Source organism: Nothobranchius furzeri, chromosome 5 (assembly GCF_043380555.1).
Source record: "Nothobranchius furzeri strain GRZ-AD chromosome 5, NfurGRZ-RIMD1, whole genome shotgun sequence".
Taxonomy (NCBI): Eukaryota; Metazoa; Chordata; class Actinopteri; order Cyprinodontiformes; family Nothobranchiidae; genus Nothobranchius; species Nothobranchius furzeri.
In genome coordinates this window covers 61720670-61741921 of record NC_091745.1, presented here as the reverse complement: position 1 = coordinate 61741921, position 21252 = coordinate 61720670, and the positions used below count along the sequence as shown (strand labels likewise).

Here is a 21252-nt window from a genome sequence, read left to right as displayed (position 1 = left end):
TAAGTAAAAAAGGACTTTCACTCTCGGTTAAAAAATATTGCATCAAAAACTATAAAATAGACCCCGTCTCTCCAAAACAATAAATACAATGGCCTATCCAGTGACAGCAACCAAAACTGCACTTCAGTAATGATAATAAATAATAATAATAGAGTTGTATATTTCTTAACCTGGATATGTTGAGGCTGGAAAAACGATGGCATCAGCCCTAGCATCAGTTAAGTCTGCAGCTGACCAGGAAGAACATAAATGCTTTTACTGGATGAGAAGACAACAATACCTCTTTCATAAACTCACTCTGGATTAAGCCGCATTAAGTCACCTGCTTGAACAAAGTTCTTAACAGACTAAAAACAGGAATTTTTTTGTCTCGGATCAGGAATGTTTTTAGCTCTGCTGCTCACTGGAGAGACGTTTAAAAAGAGGAACGCAGAGCCACAGCCAAGAGCTCTCTATCTTAAATCTTTGTGCCGAGAACATGTGCGGCTGAGACGATTTCATAAAAGTTACTTCAGAGTTTGTCTCCTGTGGTTTTCCACGGCTGGAAATCCTGAACTAATCACAGGTTTTAAACTCTGATTAGTAAATTAGGGTGTTGGGAGAAAAACTATTCTTCCTCCTTCTCAATGGCATAAAAACGAGGGTTTGATGTGTAAAAATGGCCACTTCCTGTTTATGTGTGGTTTCCTGCTCCCCAATTCATGAAGCTAGGAGAAGGACCCGGCCTGGCTCGGCTGAGGCCTTTCCTCCTGGAGGCAGAGAGGGAACTCTCTCAGCAGCATTCTGAGGAGACATCACCTCGTCTCGGTGTGGACAAAACGACCACCTTCTGTAGCCTGTTCTTGACTCTGTTGCCATGGAAACCCACAGACTAGCTGGAAGAAGCTTTGTATTCCAGTGGGAGAGATGTAAATGTGCCTTTTCACAGCTCTGTGTGTGTGTGTGTGTGTGTGTGTGTGTGTGTGTGTGTGTTTTGTGTTAAAGGATTATTCTAGTGAAAAGGTTTGTTTTGGGAACCTTTGTTCTGGAATTCCAGTTATTCCCTCAGTCTCTGTTCTCCAAACGTGAGCGTCTCTCCCGACGCTCCGATTGTTTCTGACTCAGACGTTTTCATGCTAACAGACCCGGTGAGTGTGTAAAACTGTACCTTTATCTTTCCTTCTGCTCATCCGTCGGAGAACATCCAACAATTGAAGGACGTACCTTTTTGTTTAGGATGTTGTCCCACCCACTCCCAGCTGCTCACAATGCTCTCTCTCTGCTCACTTCCTGTTTTGAATCCTCCTCACACACTCTTAACATCGGATTAGTCAGGAGATGTCAAATTCATCTTCAGCCTGATGTCTTCCTTATTTTACTGATGGTTCTTTAGGCGATTTGAATTCAGCGAAGACCTTTAGTAACGCTGGCTCGATTAACACACTGTGTTTTCATGCTAACATCCTGTCATCGCCAGGGGAGTGTGTGCTCCAGCGAGCCATTATGGTGAGGAAGAAGCTGACAGCCAGTGAAGGCCGAGGCTGGATCTCCGGTACCCTGTTCTGTACACACTTCAGAGTGGCCTTCGTACCCCAGGACAGTTCCAAACCCGATGTGAGGCTTTAGCTGAACTGACCTTTAACCTCTTACACGTGTTATGTTACATGGGTGTCTAAAGGAGAAGAGTAGTGAAGTCATGCTGAAATCACACTGACTTCATTTTCCATCATTTCAAAACTTGGGATGAATAAATGATCCATCTTGTACTTTCTTTGATTGGAATTATGCAGCTTCAGATGAGAAACTTCACACTCCTAACCATCCACCCCAGTCTTGTCCCACCCACCATTTTCTAATGTTTATCCTCTAATGTGTACAGGGGAGGAACCCAGAGCGTTCCTCCTGGGAGGATCCACGCAAGTCCCAGTCCTTTTCATTTCTAAAGCTCTTTACTACCACCAATCAAAGTGGCTCAAAGTGCTGAACACAGTAAAAGCAACGATAAAACACTAAAAAGGGAAAAACAAAAGTCACAATGCAATTAAAACACATAAATATGAAACCCTGTTACAATAGCATGGCAACCGATCAACAAAACACACAGTAAATCGCTTAGGTCGGAGGTGTTGAGCTGAAACAAAACGACCAAAAGCAACTTAGGTTGTCTTTAGATGCTGGACTTTAAAACTCTAGAGTATTGTTGGACGTCTAATCTCAAGTGGAAGTTTGTTGGGGCTAAAATGACAATTGCACTTAGCTCTGGGGACTACGAGCAGATGCTTATTAGATGAGTGCAGGGCACACGTAGGATAAGATGTATTACTCCTCCAGAAGGTTCTGGATTTCTGTCAAGCAGCAGGCATGGACCTCCTCAGCTGACTTGGTACAGTAAGGAGGAGCAGCAGCTCTATTCCAAGCTCCGCCTACACGATGGAGCGTCTCATCTTTCAGCTGACTGAATCCAGAATCACGTTCTTTCAGTCACAATCATAAAATCTCCTGACTCCATACTATCCTGCTGGAAATAAAATCTGCTGCTGCACCGTAGCGAGTCCTGTAATCTTGGACGTGTGAGATTATACATTCACCTTTATCTCTTCATCCCCGTAATGCCCTAACTCGTAAAAAATATACGTGTGTTCTTTGTTTTTACAACTGCTGGATTCAGCATAGTTAGTTTGAAGGTTTTTTTATTTTTCTGTGTCATTGATATTGTATAAATAATAATAATTAAATTATAACTTTTTAGAAAATAAAACTTATTTTCTGCTGCAGGACAATGCAGATCCCATCCTACTCGGAGATCATGATGTCGCCTTGGCATCGATCGAGAAGGTCGTGGCTGGTGAGTAAAACCTCGTGTCCCTCGTGTCACAGTTGTGTTTATCAGCTGGATTATTGCTGTGACCACTGACAACATTAGGTCTAATTAGCTGTTATAGTTGAGGCTCCAGTAGCCGATCTTTTATTAATAAATGATAAACTGAAAGCTGCTGATTGTTCCCACAGAGACATTTAACATCAAATATTTCATCAAATGTTAAAAAGAGTGTATTCAGATGTTTTGTGTTTGACTGGTACTGTTGTCAGTTGGACCCAACAGAACTAAGCTGGTGACTCCCAACTCCTCGCTGAAGTTCACCCCAGAAGAACTGGTGCTTTACTGTAGAGACATGCAGGTCACGTGCTTCCTGTTTGACCGGCTGACCCCTGACGCTCAGGTCATAGAGGTACGTCTTTGTGCGTGCGTGCGTGTTTGTAGGTGTGTATACTTGTTTGTGTGTGTTTGTATGCATGTAGGTTTGTTCGTGTGCAGATGTGTGTTCTTGTTCGTCTGTAGGTGTGTGTGTATACCCTTGACACTCAGGTCATAAAGGTGTGTGTTTGCATGTATGAGTGTGTGTGCATGCATGTAAGGGTTTGTGAGTATGTATACCCTTGACACTCAGATCATAGAGGTGTGCGTGTGTGTGTGTGTGTGTGTATCTATGTGCCTGTAGGTGTGTGTATATTTGTTTGTGTGCAAATGTGTGTCCTTGTTTGTCTGTAGGTGTGTGTGTATACCCTAGACACTCGGGTCATAGAGGTGTGTATGAGTGTGTGCGCGCGCATGCTTGTGCATGCATGCAAAGGTTTGTGTGCGTGCGTGTGTGTATGTGTCTGTAGGTGTGTGTGTATACTTATTAATGTGTGTTTGTATGCGAGTAGATGTGTGTATTTGTGTGCAGATATGTGTTATTGTTCGTAAGTTGGGGTGCAGGGGTGTGTGTGTGTGGGGGGGGGGTGGGTTGTGTAGCGGTGTGTGTGTTTTAGATGTGCTCCAGCTTCTTTCAGAGTTCGCTGAACATCAGATTTACGGTTGCAGTCATCAGTCGTTAAAGAGTGACGCGACATCAGCATGGCGGAGCTGATCTGCCCGACTGCTGAAAGTTGATGACATCACTGTGGTTTCCCTCCTCAGATAACCTACACCATCGCCAGGACATACCAGCCTCTCAAACCCGGGGCTGTTTTATCTTTCCAGAACGCTGCCCTTGGAAGTGTAGGTGGGTGCTTTAATACATGGTCCGTCTGTCATCTTCTACATGTGTGCAGTTACGACGTCTACTGCTGAGGTCAACATCAGAAAAGACACCAGACCCAGTTAGACTTAGGTTTTCTGCATATCTGAGCTCTCGTGAATATTTATTAGATTAGAGGTTCAGTGAGTAGGGAACCAAACGCCCTCTCAAATCAGAAACACAGATCTTTTATTCATGCTTCGTCTATGAAATTCTTTTGGTTTCAAACAGAAAGTCTGATTGGTTTCACTCCGTCCGAAGACTGAACACATCAGCGAATCTGTGATCCCAGTTTCTCATCTCTCCAACCTCCTCTCTGTGTGATTTGGACCATCTGGAGCTCTGTCTAAGTCAGATGCGTGTTGTTTTTGGCCTGTTTAAGTGTCTTTCACTGTAAGACTTATGAATAATTAATGGGTATCTGAGCAGCCTCTGTTCAGAGAAATAGAGTTTATGTTCTTCAGGTCAAATGAGCTAATGGGAATCCAAGCAGTTCCAGTGTTCTTTGTTTAGCTCCACAGACCTAGTAAAGGTTTCTTAGACACCAGTTTATAAATGTTTGTGTGTTTCCTGGTTGTTTACCAGCACATATATCATAAACCAGAGCAAAATCCTGCATAAAGAACTGTGCAGTGTGAAACTGACTTTCACTCAGGGGCAGGGGGAACTCTAATGACAGCAGCAGCTTGAGTTCAGTCTATTCCGAGTCCATTTAGGCAGCTTTATGATCCAATTATGCCCAAAACTCAGACTCGCTCCCAGTCATGTAGGGTGAACTGCTATTTCTCCAAACTGAGGTTGTTCAGGAAGCTATGTCTGATGTGCTAACTTCAGGGTGGCTGAAACATCCTTTTAAATCGGAGGAGAGAAACTGGAGACACCAGATCTTGTCTGAGCTGAAGTTCACGGATCCTCCAGCTGTCGAGTCTGGAAACCTTTCCCTCGGCTTTGAATCCAAAACCATGTGGGAAGAAATCCGTCAGCGGTTTGGACCGAGGCAGTCCGTGTTTGAAGAAGCTGGATTTATGAAACCTTTTAAATTAAGTATATAATTAAGCAGTCGGTTAAAAGCACGTTTGCTCATGGATCTGAACAAGCAGGTATGGAAACCTGAGCCTGCCCGTACAATACGTTAGATTATGTTAAAGCTACGCTAGGCTGGACACTCTGTGGATGACTGTCAGCTCATGGAGGAATAATACAACCCCCCCCCCCCAACTACTCTTTAGGTGTTCTAGGGTTCACCTCTGCCCTAAAGGTTGAGCGTGTGGTCGGATCTTCCTGACCTGATCCTGTGAGACGGTCGGTAAAATAAAAGTAACGCATGAGTATTGGATGGGTGGAGCATCTACCTACTCATAAGGTGTATCTACACTATATAATGTTCATTATTGCACATTAGTAACATTATTACTAATGTAGGAATGTGATGGTCATTAATGCAGGCTGTCCCTCTAAAAATAGTGTTCTGATCTTCTAAACTGTATCTGGCCCCAAAACAAACCTCCGCTTTAGCTTTTGATTTCATTTACCTCCTCCAGAAATGAAGCAGTTTCTAAGCAACCGTCGCCGAGACACCCACATGAACTGGTTTGAGTCAGCTTCAGACTGGGAGCAGGAGCTGGAGAGGTGTGGAGCCACCAGCTGGAGAGTCAGTTCAGTCAACGACCGCTTTGAAATGTCCACCAGGTAAAAAGCACGGGCGTGCAAACCCAAACAGTTCCATCTCACAGAAAACCAGATCCCACCTGGTGTGCTCCAGGATTCAGATCCAGATTTATGTTCTTCATGTTCTCTGCTGTTCTTGTTTGTTGCTGACAGTCTGTCCAGATTCATCGTGGTTCCACACAAGGTTCTGGACACGGAGCTGAAGAAGAGCTTTTCCCATTTTAACGAGGGACGGATCCCCGTGAGTCATTTATTAAATCGTCATCTTAGGTCATGTTCATTCTGTTTTCATTAAATCTGAACTCGTATCACTCAAATAGTACTCAAATCTGAATCTGAATCTAGTACTCAAATCTGAATCTCATATCGATGAAATGCTCTGCCTCCTTGTTGATAATTTATTCACGACTCAGTAGTAAACATCTCTCACATGCCTTCTTGCATTACAAGATCAGAAAAATCAACCTTTAAAGTAAAAAATGTGTGCAGATGTGCAGTTTGGGCCGTTTTCGTGTGAAATGTGTAATTAGTGTTTTTTTTATGCAGCGCTGGTGCTGGAGGCATCCCCGAGGCAGCGATCTGCTGCGGATGTCCAGCTTCCAGAACAACATCTACCACGAGAAGGACGACATCAGGTCTGTGGAAACGTAACAAAAGTACGGTGGTGTTAAAATTGGCTGACTTTATCCTGGAGATGTGCCTCAAAGTTCACACAGTTCAGATATTTCTTCCTATTTACATCTTCTGTTTCAAACATTTCCATTTCAATTCTGTCTTTTTCCATGAAAACAAATGAAGTTCACAGCATTTAAACATAAAACAGATTATTGGCTGAATTTTGAGTCACCAGCTGCAGACTTGTGAGGAAAAACATGACAGACTCGGAGCTAGAAATGAAAACTATCTAGAGTTATTTAACCTCAGAGCAGAAGCAGAATTTAAGTTTGGACTCTTCTAAGCTGCTGGAGATGTTTGTGTGTTGCAGAAGGTAATAAGAAAGGCTGTGCTGGCAAACAAAGTCATAAAAATGAGGACAAAGTCATTTTCCGAGGACGTCAGATTCTCTCACTGAGCTTGTTCAGAGTTGCTTTATGTAGGTTTTACTACTTTTCACCAGTGAGTTACAGCCTCTTCCTGCATCTGAGTCACATTTTCACCACTAGCAGGTATTTTTTTATCACCGTTTAGAGAGGATGCACTGATAAATTTGGATGTGGTGTGAACAGGAAACAAACAGAAAGAGCTGTAACCCACAGGCTGCAGCTTTCATCTTCAAACTCAGTGTTGGAGTTTAGAACTTCCTTGTTGTTTTTATTTCTAATAAATAAACTTTTTTTAAATTCAGTAATATTTACTGCTATGGGGTTTCTGAATCCAAGCTTAAGGGTTTGGAAGCTGCTGCACGTGGAATCTGGCTTAACTTCTGTTTTAGTGAGTTCATTCGTGACGGATGGAAGCCACCAACAGTAGGAGCAGCATGGGGTTGCAGCGGTGTGCTAATAGCAGGATGTGCTGCTCTGCAGAAACCTGGAGATGATCCTGTTTGGTTGTCAGTCCTCTCTGTGTGTGGTGGTGGAGCTGGGGGAGGAGCTACCGACGCCCACTGACATCCAGCTGGCTCACAGCCGGCTACGCGCCCTCTGTCTGGGAGGTGGGCTCCACACACAACACACACCTGAATAAATATCGGCACACAAATGCATGAACACACACACAAATGCACACACGCACGCAAATGCATGCATGCACACACACATGCACACACACGCATACACATTTTTAAATTTTGTTCTTGTGAAGTGCCTCACAACACACACACACACACACACACACACACACACACACACACACACACACACACACACACACACACACACATATGTATGCACCCATTCACACACAGACACATGCATGGCTGCATGCATGCACAGGCACACAGACTCACATGGACACACATGCTTTATTTTATTTTATTATCTTATAATTTATAATTTATATCACATTTTTGATGAGTGAGTTTTAGGCACCATTTTCTAAAGTGGGACATAAATAAAAATTAACAAAAAAGATTTGAAAATTAAATTAGATTAATGAGTGACTTAATTTTCAGGATGTTTGATGTCTCTGCATCTTTTAAAAACAAACCCAGATACATTCTTTATTCATTTGATAACTATCTGGGTCCCAGTCATCCCAGTCATCCCAGTCATCCCATCTTCAATTCCAGCTGGGGAAACAAATGGATGTTACTCTTAGGAAATCTTAAATTTAGGCCCTAATTATCTCATGACTCTTATCTGTATAAGTGTCTGATATGAGTCTCACACTTGCTCTCACAGATATCTCCACTTCTGTTTCTGTGCCTGATGACAAATGGTTATCTACCCTGGAAAACACCCACTGGCTCGACTACATCAGGTAAAACGCCTAATCTGATGGCCTCATCAGTAGGGTTGGGCATCGTTTGATTTTGAACGATTCCGATTCCAATTCCTCGTTTCGATTCCGGTTCCTATCGATTCCTGATTCCGATTCTTTCAAGACATGACACGCTTTACATGAGCTAGCTAACCACAGGTTCTACTTGATGAAATAATCTTAACTTCTACATGAATTTTAATTCTATGAACAATAACATCACCTTCATTTAGACAAAAACTTGTTTTGGAGATAAAAAGAAAAAGACTTGCAGCACAACCAGTGTGTTTGTTTCTGACCACAACCAAAGTCTGGAAGCAGCCTCTGGGATGAGAGGCTAAATGTCTCCAACATATCCAGAAACATCCAGCTGTTTTCAGCTAAAATTCTCAGGATGATCATGTCCAGGATGACTGAGAACTACACCTCCATGCTGCAGCAGCATTCAGTCAGAACAGAAAGTGAAACTTAAATGTAGCTGCTGTCAGTAACAATCTAAAGCCCCATTCCCACCTGTACCGGGTCGGCCCGGGCCGGGTAGCGTAGGTTGTTTACATATCTGGGTGGCCTGGAATTTTCCCGGGCCAACCAAGGCTCATTCTCGGCCCTCTTCCCGAGGGGTACTGCTTCAGGCCGACCAGGGCCAACACACCCACTGCTGACAAGAAATTCACACCTTCCATTAGAGCAAGCCTCTGATTGGTGGGTAGAATCAGCCCACATGGGCTTAAGACAAGGATGTGTGGAAACAACCGGGCCAGACTGGGGCCGACTGGGGCTACCCGGCCCGGGCCAACCCGGTACAGATGGGAATGGGGCTTAACAGATTTTAAACATTAAAACTCAACAGAAATAGTTCAGAAAGGAAATCAAAATGTTTACAGCTTTGTGTGCGATTTATTATTATTATTATTGTTATTTATTGTGGCAGAAGCTGGTGTGGTCCACCACAGAGAAAAGCTGCTCTAGCATGATGACTTTAATTATTCTACAGGTTATTGTTCAGCCTTCTGACGCTCACGTGGCTGACTGCTGACGCTCCGTGTGTGTTGTTATTCCTGCAGTGAGACAAACTCACCTCACACCGTCCAGAGTTTGTTTTTTAAAGCTTCTATTAAATCCACCGTGCTGACGTCTTTTGACAAGTTTCCTCTACGCTGCAGGAGTTAAAGTTTACATTACGGAGTAAAAGTTCGGCAGACATGTTTGTTTAGGTTTGGCCGCTGCGCGCCGGGTGGGGGGAGGGGGGACTCGGTGCTGCAGACAGACAGCTAGTGTGATCAGCTATGAAAAGCGTTGATCACAATTTGCAGATCACGTTTATTTTTCACGGAGATCGGCCGCAGATTCCTCTTCCGTCGGCACTCTAGGAATCGAAACTAGGAATCGAAATAAAAAAACGTTGAGCGATTCTGGGAAAAATGAACAGTTGGAACCGGTTCCAATCAATGCTCGATTCTCGATGCCCAACCCTATCATGTCATCCAGTCGGTCAAATCTAGGATTATTTTATGTGTGCAACCGAAGAATGATTAGAAAAACGTCAAAGAACTGTGATCAGAGGGATCTCTGCAGATTATTATAAATAAATGAAAATGCTCTACATGAGGAAACTTTCAGTTGTTTTTCTTGTCCTGTTTTTGTTTTATTTACATTCATGTTCTGCTTATTTGAAAACATTTAAAACCAGTGAAAACAAATGTTTCACATTACTGTGCAGCACTCATTCACCATGCTCACAAACCAGAGCTGGTGCCTTCTGCTGAATCAGCTGTAAAAGAGAAGCACCCGTGCGTCAGAAGCATCAGTCACCAGAGAGACAACAGGGATGGAGACAAGCAGCTGACTGTTTAAAGGGTTAAATCTCACCCTGGCAGCAGCACCTAGGGTTGGAAGAGGTGTTGTCACCCTGAAGCTAAACAGACTCAACCACTTAAAAAGAGTGGAATGTGTTTCCAGGCTAGCAAAAACCTGTCCCTGCTGGAGTAGCTACAGCCAATCATCCGTCTCCATTTAATCTTGTCTTCTGCATCCTCGTTACCGCTCAGCCTGGTGGCTGCAGCCTCAGCATCCTTCCACCTTTGTAATCATTGTCTCTCAACGTCTAACCTGAGCTTTCCCTCTGATCACCTGATAATAAACATCACTAATGAGCTTTGGCAACCTTCTGCAGCTGGATATCTGCTCGTGCTCCCTCCCGCGTGTCTCACAGAACAGAAAGGAGCTTCTGAAGGAGACCTTATCGTGACCTTGTCTCTGTCTCCAGGTCCTGCCTGAGGAAAGCTTCAGAGGTGGCCTGTTTGCTTCGCAGCGGTCACCTGACGGTGGCACTGCAAGGTGAGTGTGGTCACGCCAGACCCCGGCTCCATCTATAATTTACATCAGCTCCATTCTCACTAGGAACCGTTTAGCACCAACCACCTCACTCCGCTGAGCCTACATGTACATTGAGAAAAGGCTTTAGAGGCACCATCACACAGAAACCCACACCAGAACATCTTCCTTTTTAGGTTATTTGATATTATTCAGGTTTGACTTCAACAGGCAAAGAAATGTTTTACTTTTAAATCTCAGAGAACAGCTTCACACTCAGGAGAGAGGGTTTCTCTGAGCGTTTCTGTGCTTTAGTTGTAGCCTGATTCCACTCATGAGTGTGCGATTTTAGGATCGTTGTTGTCAGTACTTCATCATCTTGATGCTACAGATGTTTTTTTTTTGTTTTGTTTTTTTATCACTCTGACAGGATGTTTGTGGTTAGTTCCTTTTCAAACTGTTGAGGGTTTCAGGAACTAAATGAAGCACCTGGTGAAAACACCAAATCCACTCAGTTCTTTAGATGCAAACACATTCTGTTTTACTGTAGAACCAAAGTTCTTCAAAAGTCACAATAAACCTGAGAAAACAATGAATAATTACAGAGATGATGTGTTGCTGTTGAGACCTTTGTCCTTGCGTCAGATCTCTGAATAAACCTTTTGCCTCTTTATGTTAGAAGTTCCTATTAAAATGGAACATTTGTATTTCTGCACCTTTAAGCAGAAAGTGCTGGTGGTTTATCTGTCTTGGCGTTGTTCTCTGTAAGTTCGGTTTTATTCGGCAGAGAAAGCAGAAGCTGGAGGTTTAGATAGGACCTGATGCAGATGGTTCCACCGAGTTATTCCCATGTCAGAGTGAGTGGTGTCTGCTAGCACAGGCCCTGGAGACCTGGATGTAGAGTCTGAGAAAACTATTGTTGTCAAAGAACTGAGAAATTATTTTAACTTTTTTTTCAGTCTAAGTTTTTCATGCAGGCTGAACAGGAAAATAGTCTCCTACACCTGTCTCCTGCATTAGCTTCTGATAGAAAGTAGACAAAAATTGCTCCGTTCAGAAAATCCACACTGTCACTTAACATTCATGGACTCACCCTTTTTTGGCTAACGACGGGGAAGGCTGTTGTTTGTTTAGCATCCAGGAAACAGCAGAGAACGTCTCAACTAGTAGAAGCTAACTGTTAGCATTAGAAACTCTACCACACAGCAGAACTCCTCCAGGTTTGTGTTATTTGTTGAGATAAAACATCAGTGTTGCAAAGCAAACAGTCAGTGGTAGAGTTGAGTTGCTGTTATCCAATCAGAGGAGAGATGTCCAACATCAGGAAATATGACTCCAAATCCTGTCGTCTGAAGCTGCTTTCTTCTTCGGCTGACTTCGACGGCCCAATCCCATTACCCGCACTGCGCCCTACGGTTTTCAGCGTAGTGCACTTGGAGGAATTGCGCTGTAAGGTTCTGAGTGTGTAGTACACAAGTCTGCAAGTCACTGCTGAATTGGGACAGGGACCCTTGCGTCATCGACCACAAGGCATGCCAGTCACTGTTTGTGCTACCCTTTCCAAAATCTTCATTAAAACTTTCAAACTTTCTTTATGTAACGTGATGAAGGAGCTATTCCTCAAGGTTATTTAACCTCTATCCACAGTTGCTTTTGACACAGCGCCAGAGTGCATGAGACAGCCTCAGGGTCATGCATTTGCTTCTAAACTGTTTACTTTCCAGAAAAAGGAAGACAGAAGATGAAGAGACTCTTTTCTTTTATTAAATCAAAGAACTCTATTTTTAATAAAGCTAATCAAAACAACTGTTAGCCAATAATACCATGTGACCGATCTGTGAAATCACAATGTTATGATTAATATGTTTCAATACGTAATATGACTTAGTTCACTAGACACACTGACACATGTAAGGAAAACAATCACATGACACATTGCTGTTCTGATCCAATCAGAACCTTCCTAGTCTGAAGCGTGGCAGAGTCTCTGTGGTGTTTATAAATCTGCCAGCTTTGATTCGACCAGAATCAAAACATCCAGATTAATGAAGCGGTTCCAACGCCATCTTAAGTTCAGTTCTCAAGATCTCATGGAGTTCACCGCATGCTAAGTGAAGTATCGGACCGGCCATCTCTACTTCTCTTTTAAAGCTGAGAACCATCAAGCTGAGAAAAATCAGTTGTTTTTACCAACCAAGCAACGGTTCATTTCAGAATAAAAGCTGAACTTGCTGACCCAAGGAGGGTTCCCTTTTGACGCTGTGAACCACCTGTTGCTTTTTACCCGGAGACAATCCAAAGACTGGTTTGTCGTACTGTCGACGCTGTTTCATCGGCTCCAGTACCAGAGGAGGGTCTTGGACCTGGCATCCGGATCTGTACGGAGGTCTCAATTCTGCATGGTGGTGCAGTGGTTAGCACTGTTGCCTCGCAGCACGAAGGTCGCAGGTTCGTAGCTCGGCTGCTGCCTTTCTGCGTGGAGTTGCGTGTTCTCCCCAGGCATGCGTGGGTTTCCTCCAGGTACTCCGGTTTCCCCCACAGTTCACAACATGCCCTACAGGTTAGAAATTGTACGTCGCTTTGGATAAAAGCGTCTTAAGTGAATAAACATAAACATAATTCTGAGGGTATGTGGATGCGACAATATGGCGTCTCGTGTTTATGACTACCAGTCTCCAACTCTGATCATTAGGAGCAAAACATCATCTCCCACTCAGACTTTGTCTGTCCGGATGCGAGGGTTCTGAATGACACTCATTCACACACACCAACCATCTCACACCTCATTCAAAAAGAGCATCCATCATTAGCAGAGTTAGCCTTGTTTAAATTGTTTTAAAATTATTTAGTAATAAACCATCTTAAACGTTTGAAGGTCTCTCTCTCTTCTCTTGTCTCTCAGTTAATACAAGGTGTCATCTAAATCCCTGCATTAAAAAGTTCCAATCTTCTGATTAAATAAACCAGTGGTCCGCAAGATGGATTTCATGCTAGATATGAAATTTTAATGTGTTGTGGCCCTTAATTAAGTGTAAATTAATAATGTTACATTTACAAGATTTACATTCATTGCTGTTCACATTAAATTGTTGTCCAAAACATTCAGAGCATGAATAAATATCCTTAATTGTCTTAAGATGAACTTTTTATTTTATTTTTAAAATACATATTTTCAGAATTGGAACTTGAGCCTTTGTTCCACCTTCTTCTAAAAATTGCCATGCAGCAATGCATTGTGGGTAATACCCTTGCGGACTTGGGCGAAGTGTGGATCAAGGGTGCAAAAGGGGCGTGGTCAACTTCCGTACTTGAGGATTGGGACACCCTACGCACTCTCACCTCTGGACAGGATCGCGCAATTGGGCGCAAAGCACCACAGCTTTTTCCACCCAGAGAACAACCTACAAGGCAATAATCTCTACAAATACATTAAACATATGAGTAAAGTTGACCTTTAAACAATAAAGTTGAGTAGAATAACTTTTTTCTGAAACTTGAAGTCTTTCTGTGTGAGTCATACTAACGTCCAGAGAGCTGCCGACCCTCTGAGCCTTCGTTTTCTGCATTTTTGTTGTTTATGTTAATGTTTTTGGCTGACCCTTTAATCCAAGTGATATACAAATGAGATTGTAACAAAGTAGCTTTTTTAATTGAATTGAATTGAATTGTTAGAAGGGAAAGTGTAGAAATAGAGTGCAGTAGAGCAGGTTAGAAGGTGCTCTGACATCCCCGTTCATGTAGCTGGGACTCAGGAAGAGCTTAGATTGTCTCCAGCGCAATGTTAGCATGGCTAGCCGACGATCCTTACTTTACCAGAGAGTCTGGATAGAGTCCGACTTACAAAAGCCACTTCATAGATAAATGTGTCAGTTGGTGTTTAGTTTACATAAAGGACCTCCTTGGAGCATTCGGATCTGATTCACCTCTAAAACAGATGTATGACTGTTGGGAGTCTATGCTCCCCCTCCTCTGATCGCCCTGATTTAGTGTTGAAGACCTGATGCTGCCGGGGCAGACGGCTACTCTGATGGCGTTTCCTTGCCTTACCTTACTTGGCTCTTCTGGACTCAGCTGAATATAAATTTTTACTGTGTGTGTGTGTGTGTGCGTGTGCGTGTGCGTGTGCGTGCGTGCGTGCGTGTGTGCGTGCGCGCGCATATGTCTGTTAATGCTTTTAAACTGTTATGGGAATTTGGGGTCATTTTAATTCTGTAAAGCACTTTGCTTGAAAAGCGCTTTATAAATAAAATTTGATTGATTGATTGATTGTGTTGTAAAGTACCTTGGGGTGTTGTAAAACTGTAGAAAGTGCTGTATAAATACAGACCATTTACCATAAGAACCAAATTAGACCCAGGTTATTCAGACCATTTCTGTCCATCAGCTGATGACGTCCATCTGCTGCTGGGGTTTAACCGTCTACAGCTCTCACATCGTTAGTTTATCTGTTCGTGTTTTAGCAGTGCTCTAAGGTTTTCCTCTGACTCAACAGGAACCAAACGTCTCAATGCACACTGGCCCCAGGAGACCTGTTGTCACCCTGTTAGCATGTCTGCTGCTTGGTCTTCGTCCCTCTCTGCTGCCCTTCCTTTAGTTAAAAGATGCAGCAGCAGAATTAAATGGTGGTTAGAGGTGAAAGATTAATGTGTCCCTAAGGTGCTGCATGAAAACTGGATGCACAGCAGTCACAGCTAGTGATACTAGAATGACTCTGCACAGTTTAGACTTGATGAGTCGTGCAGATGCTGTGCTGACTGTAATAACAGAGATCAAACCAATAAGGGTTCCTAAACACTTTTTAGCACAAGTCAGGTGGGAAAAATCAAACCGTAAACGTTGGCTGATGTTAGTTAACGAGTCAGAATATTGCTGATGTCTCCGCATGTCCCTGTCCTGTCCCGTCCCTGAACAGAGGTGGAAGACCGGGACATGAGCTGCATGGTGTCCAGCCTGGTGCAGGTGATGTGTGACCCCCACTGTCGGACCCAGCACGGCTTCCAGGGCCTGGTGCAGAAGGAGTGGGTGATGGCTGGACACCGCTTCTACAGCCGCATCAACTATCACCGTGACAACGACAAAGAAGAGGTGAGAGGTCGAGTGAACTGGAGCTGTAAAACAAAATCTGCTGCATGAATGCAAACGTTGGACGTGTAAAAACATGGAGGTGCAGCTTACATCATGTTAGGAGGCTGTGAGCCGCTCTAAGTTTTTTTGTTTGCTTGAGGTTTTTTCTAGATTCTCCGACACTTCTCTCACACTTCCTACCTGCATTTAACTTTCGTCTTCATCCCTCCCACCAGTCTCCAGTCTTCCTGCTCTTCCTGGATTGTGTCTGGCAGCTGTGGTTCCAGTTTCCTTCTCGCTTCCAGCTGACTGATGACTTCCTGTTGGCTCTGCACGACAGCGTTCATCTGCCACTCTTCTCCACCTTCCTGACAAACTGCCAGCGGGAGAGATGCAAACGTTCCCAGGTACGGAGCACCTGATTGGGAAATTATCATCTTTTTCCTTTAAGCATTCACCTCAGAGTAAACCTGACACTGTTTCTGAACGGAACCCAGAACCTTGGCCAGTCCTACACCCCCGTCAACGGCTGGAGGGATGTGCCGAGTCCAGACTCTTCTTCTGATGCGTCCGACCCTCCTCTGCCTCCGGTGTGGGACTGGGCCTTGCAGTACAACCAGGAGAGACGAGATCGTTTCACCCAACCTATCCCTCCAACTCCCCCGCTCCAGCCGCTGCTCAACGGAAACCTCAACACCAACCCGGAGGCACACAGGGTTCGTCTCCCACGTCTGTAACACGGTCCTGAGCATCAGGGTGCATAAAGGACTGATGTTCAGAGACCACAGCGCCATCTTGTGGTCATTTACGGATATACTTTGAAAGTAATTAAGTCTCCAGAGTGTTTACATTAGTGTTTTGTAAAGCCCAGGTCCTGTGACCTATGACCTTTTTGCACCATGTGGTTGGACTGGTGAGAAACTAAAGAAATTGTTTCCAACTAGCATGACAGAAAACTTAACACTATTTAAAAATATAGAAAAGATCATTAAAATATTCTGAACTTTCAGCTGGTTGTGTAGAGTTTTTGAGTACTTATGAGTATTCAAGTTCAAGTTTATTTATAAAGCCCTTTCCTACCCCATCCCAAGGTGCTGAACATAGAGTAAAGACGTATTAAAGTACAGAACAAATACATTCAAAGGCAAAAAAGTAAAGTTATTCATGAGTATTTATGTGTATGTACAAGTAGTAATGGGTATTTATGAGTATTTATAGGTGTAAATACATATTTATAAGAGTTGAGGTGTATATGGATATTTATGAGTATTTATGGGTATCTAACTATTTTGAAGTATTTGAGTATAGGTGTATATGGATATTTATAAAGGATTATGGGTATTTATGAGTATTTATTAGTATTCATGAATATTTATCAGGATTAAGAATTGGATACGGAAGCTGACAGTCAACTGTGACAGTGTTTACATCCTTTTCACTGACTTCAGTACGCCTGTTATCTTTTTAAAAAATGTTTTAAAGTTTAAATAAATCTTTTTTTTTCTGTCTCCTTCAATGTTTCCAGCAGCTGATGGACACCATCCCTGGCTCAGTGTTCCTGCTGTCTCGGGGCACCTTCACCTGCCCTGCCAACCTGCCCCCCTGGCGCAGCAACACTTCTGGCATTTACAAAAAGAGCCACCGGAGGGCGCCGTCTTCTGAGGGCGTGCCCGGTCTAGAGAGGCTGCTGAAAGCATGGGCCCTGGCAGAGTTCCCTCAGAGCATCCCGTCCACCTTTGGACCGCAGGGACCTCTCGACCCCTATGAGCCCCTGCTGCCCCTCCTCATGGGGCCCTGCATGGGGTTGTGGAGAGAGTGCTACCTCCGGGGGGCGCTCCATGCTCAGGTACATGCCTGGAGTCAAGTCCTTCTTGTTCAGTGTGCAATATGGATGAATCATCAGGTGTAGGTGTGCATGTGCTGAGCTTCATCGTGGTCGTGACTGCTCGTTCTGTAAACGACTTCGGCTGTTTGGTCTGCCCAGCAGCCTCACCGTCTCTATGGTGATGATGAGAATAGAGGAGGGCTGTGTGGGCGAGTACAGTCGCTTATTTTGTTCAAGCTGAGGAAGAAATCTGTTAAACTGCTAACAGGTCTGTGTCGGGTAAGAAGCTCAGGTACAGGAAACACCTGCTGTAGGTGAACGAGCACTGGTTGCTTAACTATTTATTTGAGAAAAATAGGATGAGTTGATACTCGATATTTGCATTTTTATACAAATACACACACACACACACACACACACACACACACACACACTGGGGCGACGGTGGCACAGGAGTTAAGAGCTCGCCCCGTAATCTGAAGGTTGCAGGTTTGAGCCCCGCTCACACTGTTGCTGTCGTTGTGTCCTTGGGCAAGGCACTTAACCCACGGTGCCTGCTGGTGGTGGTCGGAGGGACCGGTGGCACCAGTGCTCAGCAGCCTCGCCTGTCAGTGCGCCCCAGGGCAGCTGTGGCTACATCTTAGCTCATCCCCACCAGTGTGTGAATGTGTGTGTGAATGGGTGGATGACTGATTGTGTTGTAAAGCGCTTTGAGGGGTTCCAGGACTCTAGAAGGCGCTATATGAAATACAGGCCATTTACCATTTTTACTGTATTTAATGTGTATATGTGTGTGTGTTTACATGGCGCCAATAAAACCGTGCTTAAAGAACCAGTTCAGAGTAATTTCTGTTATCTGTGTCGTTCCAAAGGTCTGCTAGAATCATTTCTTCACCCTTTGACATTTTACTGTAACAAACTTCTGAAAATACAATTGAAGGTCGTTCTTTGAAAGGTTTGCCTTCGCCATCAGTTAAGAACCCTTTTGGGGAAAAACCAGAACCATTTGGTTACATCATCTGGTTCCTGCAGGCGACCTGGACCGAGAACAGCTGAGAGAGGGAGAGGAAGTTGTGATCAGGATGACGCAGAAACCCGTTTTTATTTAGGAAATGGGTGAGACCAGATGAGGAGAGACAGAGATAACAGATTCGTAGGCAGTTATGTGGGCGGTGATGTGGGAGTCACCACAAAGGCAGGGTTGTTTCCTCCCAAGGTTTTAATTTGTTTCTATTGACCATTCTTTGGACCCATTTGGGTTTTGTGCTGCCGTAAATGGAACGTGACCATGTTGCGCTCTGTCCTCAGGCCTTCTCCCATCCCGTCTCCACCAACCAGCCCCATCCTGTGGAGCGTCTGGCTCAGGAGGTGCAGCAACTCAGAGACAAGCTGGCACAAGCCTCCACCAGCACCAGCACTGACCTGCCCACCGTGACGCCTAAACCGCGGCGAACTGACACCAACCTGAACCGGAGCACCAACAACAGCACCTTCCTGTACCTGACATCGAGGACTCCGGCCACGGCGGCAGTCCCCAGGCCGGCTCCCCCACCTACCTCCAACAACCAAACCTGCAGGGCCCCTTCCTCTGCCTCAGCACCGCTGTCCAGGCCCGGGAGCAGAGACCGCGGCAGCACCAACAAGCACTCGTTCCTGTTTGGGAACTCATCTGTAACGGATGCTCAAGCCGACCGACGCTACTATCCCCCACCCACCAACGCCAAGTTGCCTAAAAGCAACGGGCCCTCGCTGGCCTCATGAGACCTCGTCACACCCCAGAACCAAACCCAACACCTCGCTCACTGACATCCGGAACCAAGGACACCCGAACAAGAGCACGTCTGGAAATAACGAGGAGCTGCTTGGTGGCTATGCTGTATAAACTACAATGGTGTTCTGGTTTAAAACACGACCTGGATAGATGGAGGCAGTTTATTTTTAGTCTCTTCTGATAACGGCATTAGGAGGCCGGTTCCACAGGCGCTTTGTCAGCCTTTAACCTTTAAACGTTTCCAGTGACTCTAAAACTTGATTTTTTTAAAATATCTTTCAGTCACGTTGATACACAAAGGAGAATTCTGTCCGGTTTGTTTCAGCTGTTTCTGACTTTACTGTGGAATTCAGGACACAGGAGCTATTTTTGGTACCTCTCTGCCCTCGCGTCGCTTTGGAGCGGTCAGCCCGGATCCTTCCAGGGCTGAACAAGTGTAATCCCGTACAAACATTTCACTTACTAAGTATTATTTATCAGTGTCTAATGTGGGAAACAGAAATGTATGACCAAAGTTTGATAACTTTTTTTTTGGTGGAACCTTAAAGGGAAAGTCAGCTTTGAAAATGAGGGAACGTTCTGTTTTCTCTGATGTTTACGTTTGCAGTTAGCATTCAGGTCAACTGCTTGAATTAAAGGAATGATTTTTTTTACCATTCTGAGATTTTTCTGTGTCAGTTATAATTCCCATCTCACCAGCTGTAGATGGGAATTATTTACAGCTCTGCTTTAGAGCGGACAGAAGATCCACTGTTGGAAACGTGGGGTCTTTACAAGTCTAGGCTGGGGCGTAAAGTGGGGATATTAGGATTTTATGCTTGTGCGATTTAGGTTCATAGATTTTTGTGAAACAGCTCATAAAGCAATCTCAGCAGCTTGATGGTTTCAGCACCTGTCAGAATGAGCCGTTTCATGGCTCTGCGGAAACGAGGCTAGATCAGTTTGCCTCTGGGAGGTGCAGACCAGAGGTCGACCGGGTTCAAAAAACATGAGGATTATTTTCCTTATTGTGACATCACAATCAGGGATGCTCGTTTTAGGCACATAATTTTTAAAACCAATCATGGAAAGAAAATGATTGCCCCCGTTTGGAGTGTTTATAAAAGCAATGGACCCACATGTCTGCACAAAAGGATGCACAAGTGAGTTTTCCATAATGTCCCTTTTATACCAGAGGAATAAAACTCCCTTTAAACCCCAACAGCAGGGTCAGATTCAGCATCGTCATTCATAAACATGGTCGTTTTTCCATCCAGATCTTCTCATGCCCAAAGGTACCTCACTTGATCGCACTATGAATTAAACTGTTGTAAATATTCATCAACAAAGCACAGAGCTTTCCAGGTTGTGATGCCAACCCATGTGTTTGTCTTCCACGCAGAAGTAAACGTCACCTGTTACACAGAAACTTGAAAGCTCTGCACTCGTATCATTTAAGGTTTCGGTACAAATTAATTTGTCAGATGTAAATATGTTTTTTGTACTAGCATGTTTGAGTCATGATTAAGTGTTATCAGTTAAGTTGTCATTCTTGTTCATGGTTTAAATAAAACCTGTCACACAGGCTCACAAGCTTTATTTTCTTAAAATACAAAATGTTCTGCAACATGTAAAAGAGTTTGGAAATTTACAATAAAATTAGGATTTAAAATGTTTAGTTTAAGAGTTCATGTGCAAAAACCCGGTCGACACTTCCACAGTAAACCTATGAAATCTGACAGGAAACATTAAAATATGAAAAACAAATCCGCTCCGTCTACTCGTCTGAAGCTCCGCTTCGGTTCCCTCTTAGAAGGCCCATGAGGAGTTGGACTTCACCTCAAGAGAAAACAATGGAACAAGCTTTCTGCCATATTTATTTAGCTGACGACACGTTTGACAGGCTGGAAACGTAACATGGCACTTATAACTCACTGATGATAGTGTCCGACACATTTCACCTGGTGACAACAGAAGGAGAAGCAGATCAAGGTGGAAAGCTTGTTTGTCCCGAGTCTGATGGCAGAGCCAAACGGATCCAACATCAGCATCTTCAGCCCCACCGGCTCCCGTGCTCCTTCCCAGCCAGCTGCTCGTTCTGCAGGAGGCCGTAGGAACCAAAGAAGTACCCCGAGGACGACGGGCCCAGGCCTCCCAGCTGCTGTACCGACTTG

At 44.2% G+C, this 21252-nt stretch overlaps 1 protein-coding gene across 2 annotated transcripts in view; it reads left to right on the top strand.

The window, feature by feature from the left end:
* Positions 1-20665, top strand: part of mtmr11 (myotubularin related protein 11) — a 55399-nt gene extending 34734 nt beyond the window's left edge. The window contains exons 3-17 of one of the 2 annotated variants that reach the window (XM_015949744.3): positions 1457-1593; positions 2755-2824; positions 3070-3209; positions 3941-4025; positions 5582-5729; positions 5862-5949; positions 6255-6343; positions 7232-7359; positions 8048-8126; positions 10393-10463; positions 15352-15524; positions 15740-15910; positions 16001-16219; positions 17032-17349; positions 18637-20665. In XM_015949744.3, coding sequence (XP_015805230.3) covers positions 1457-1593; positions 2755-2824; positions 3070-3209; positions 3941-4025; positions 5582-5729; positions 5862-5949; positions 6255-6343; positions 7232-7359; positions 8048-8126; positions 10393-10463; positions 15352-15524; positions 15740-15910; positions 16001-16219; positions 17032-17349; positions 18637-19089 — 2369 coding nt within the window. In that variant the 3' untranslated portion in view covers positions 19090-20665. Of the gene's footprint in view, positions 1-1456; positions 1594-2754; positions 2825-3069; positions 3210-3940; positions 4026-5581; positions 5730-5861; positions 5950-6254; positions 6344-7231; positions 7360-8047; positions 8127-10392; positions 10464-15351; positions 15525-15739; positions 15911-16000; positions 16220-17028; positions 17350-18636 lie in introns of both variants that reach the window. The other variant, XM_015949743.3, reaches the window with a different exon arrangement.
* The last annotated feature ends 587 nt before the right edge of the window (positions 20666-21252 follow it).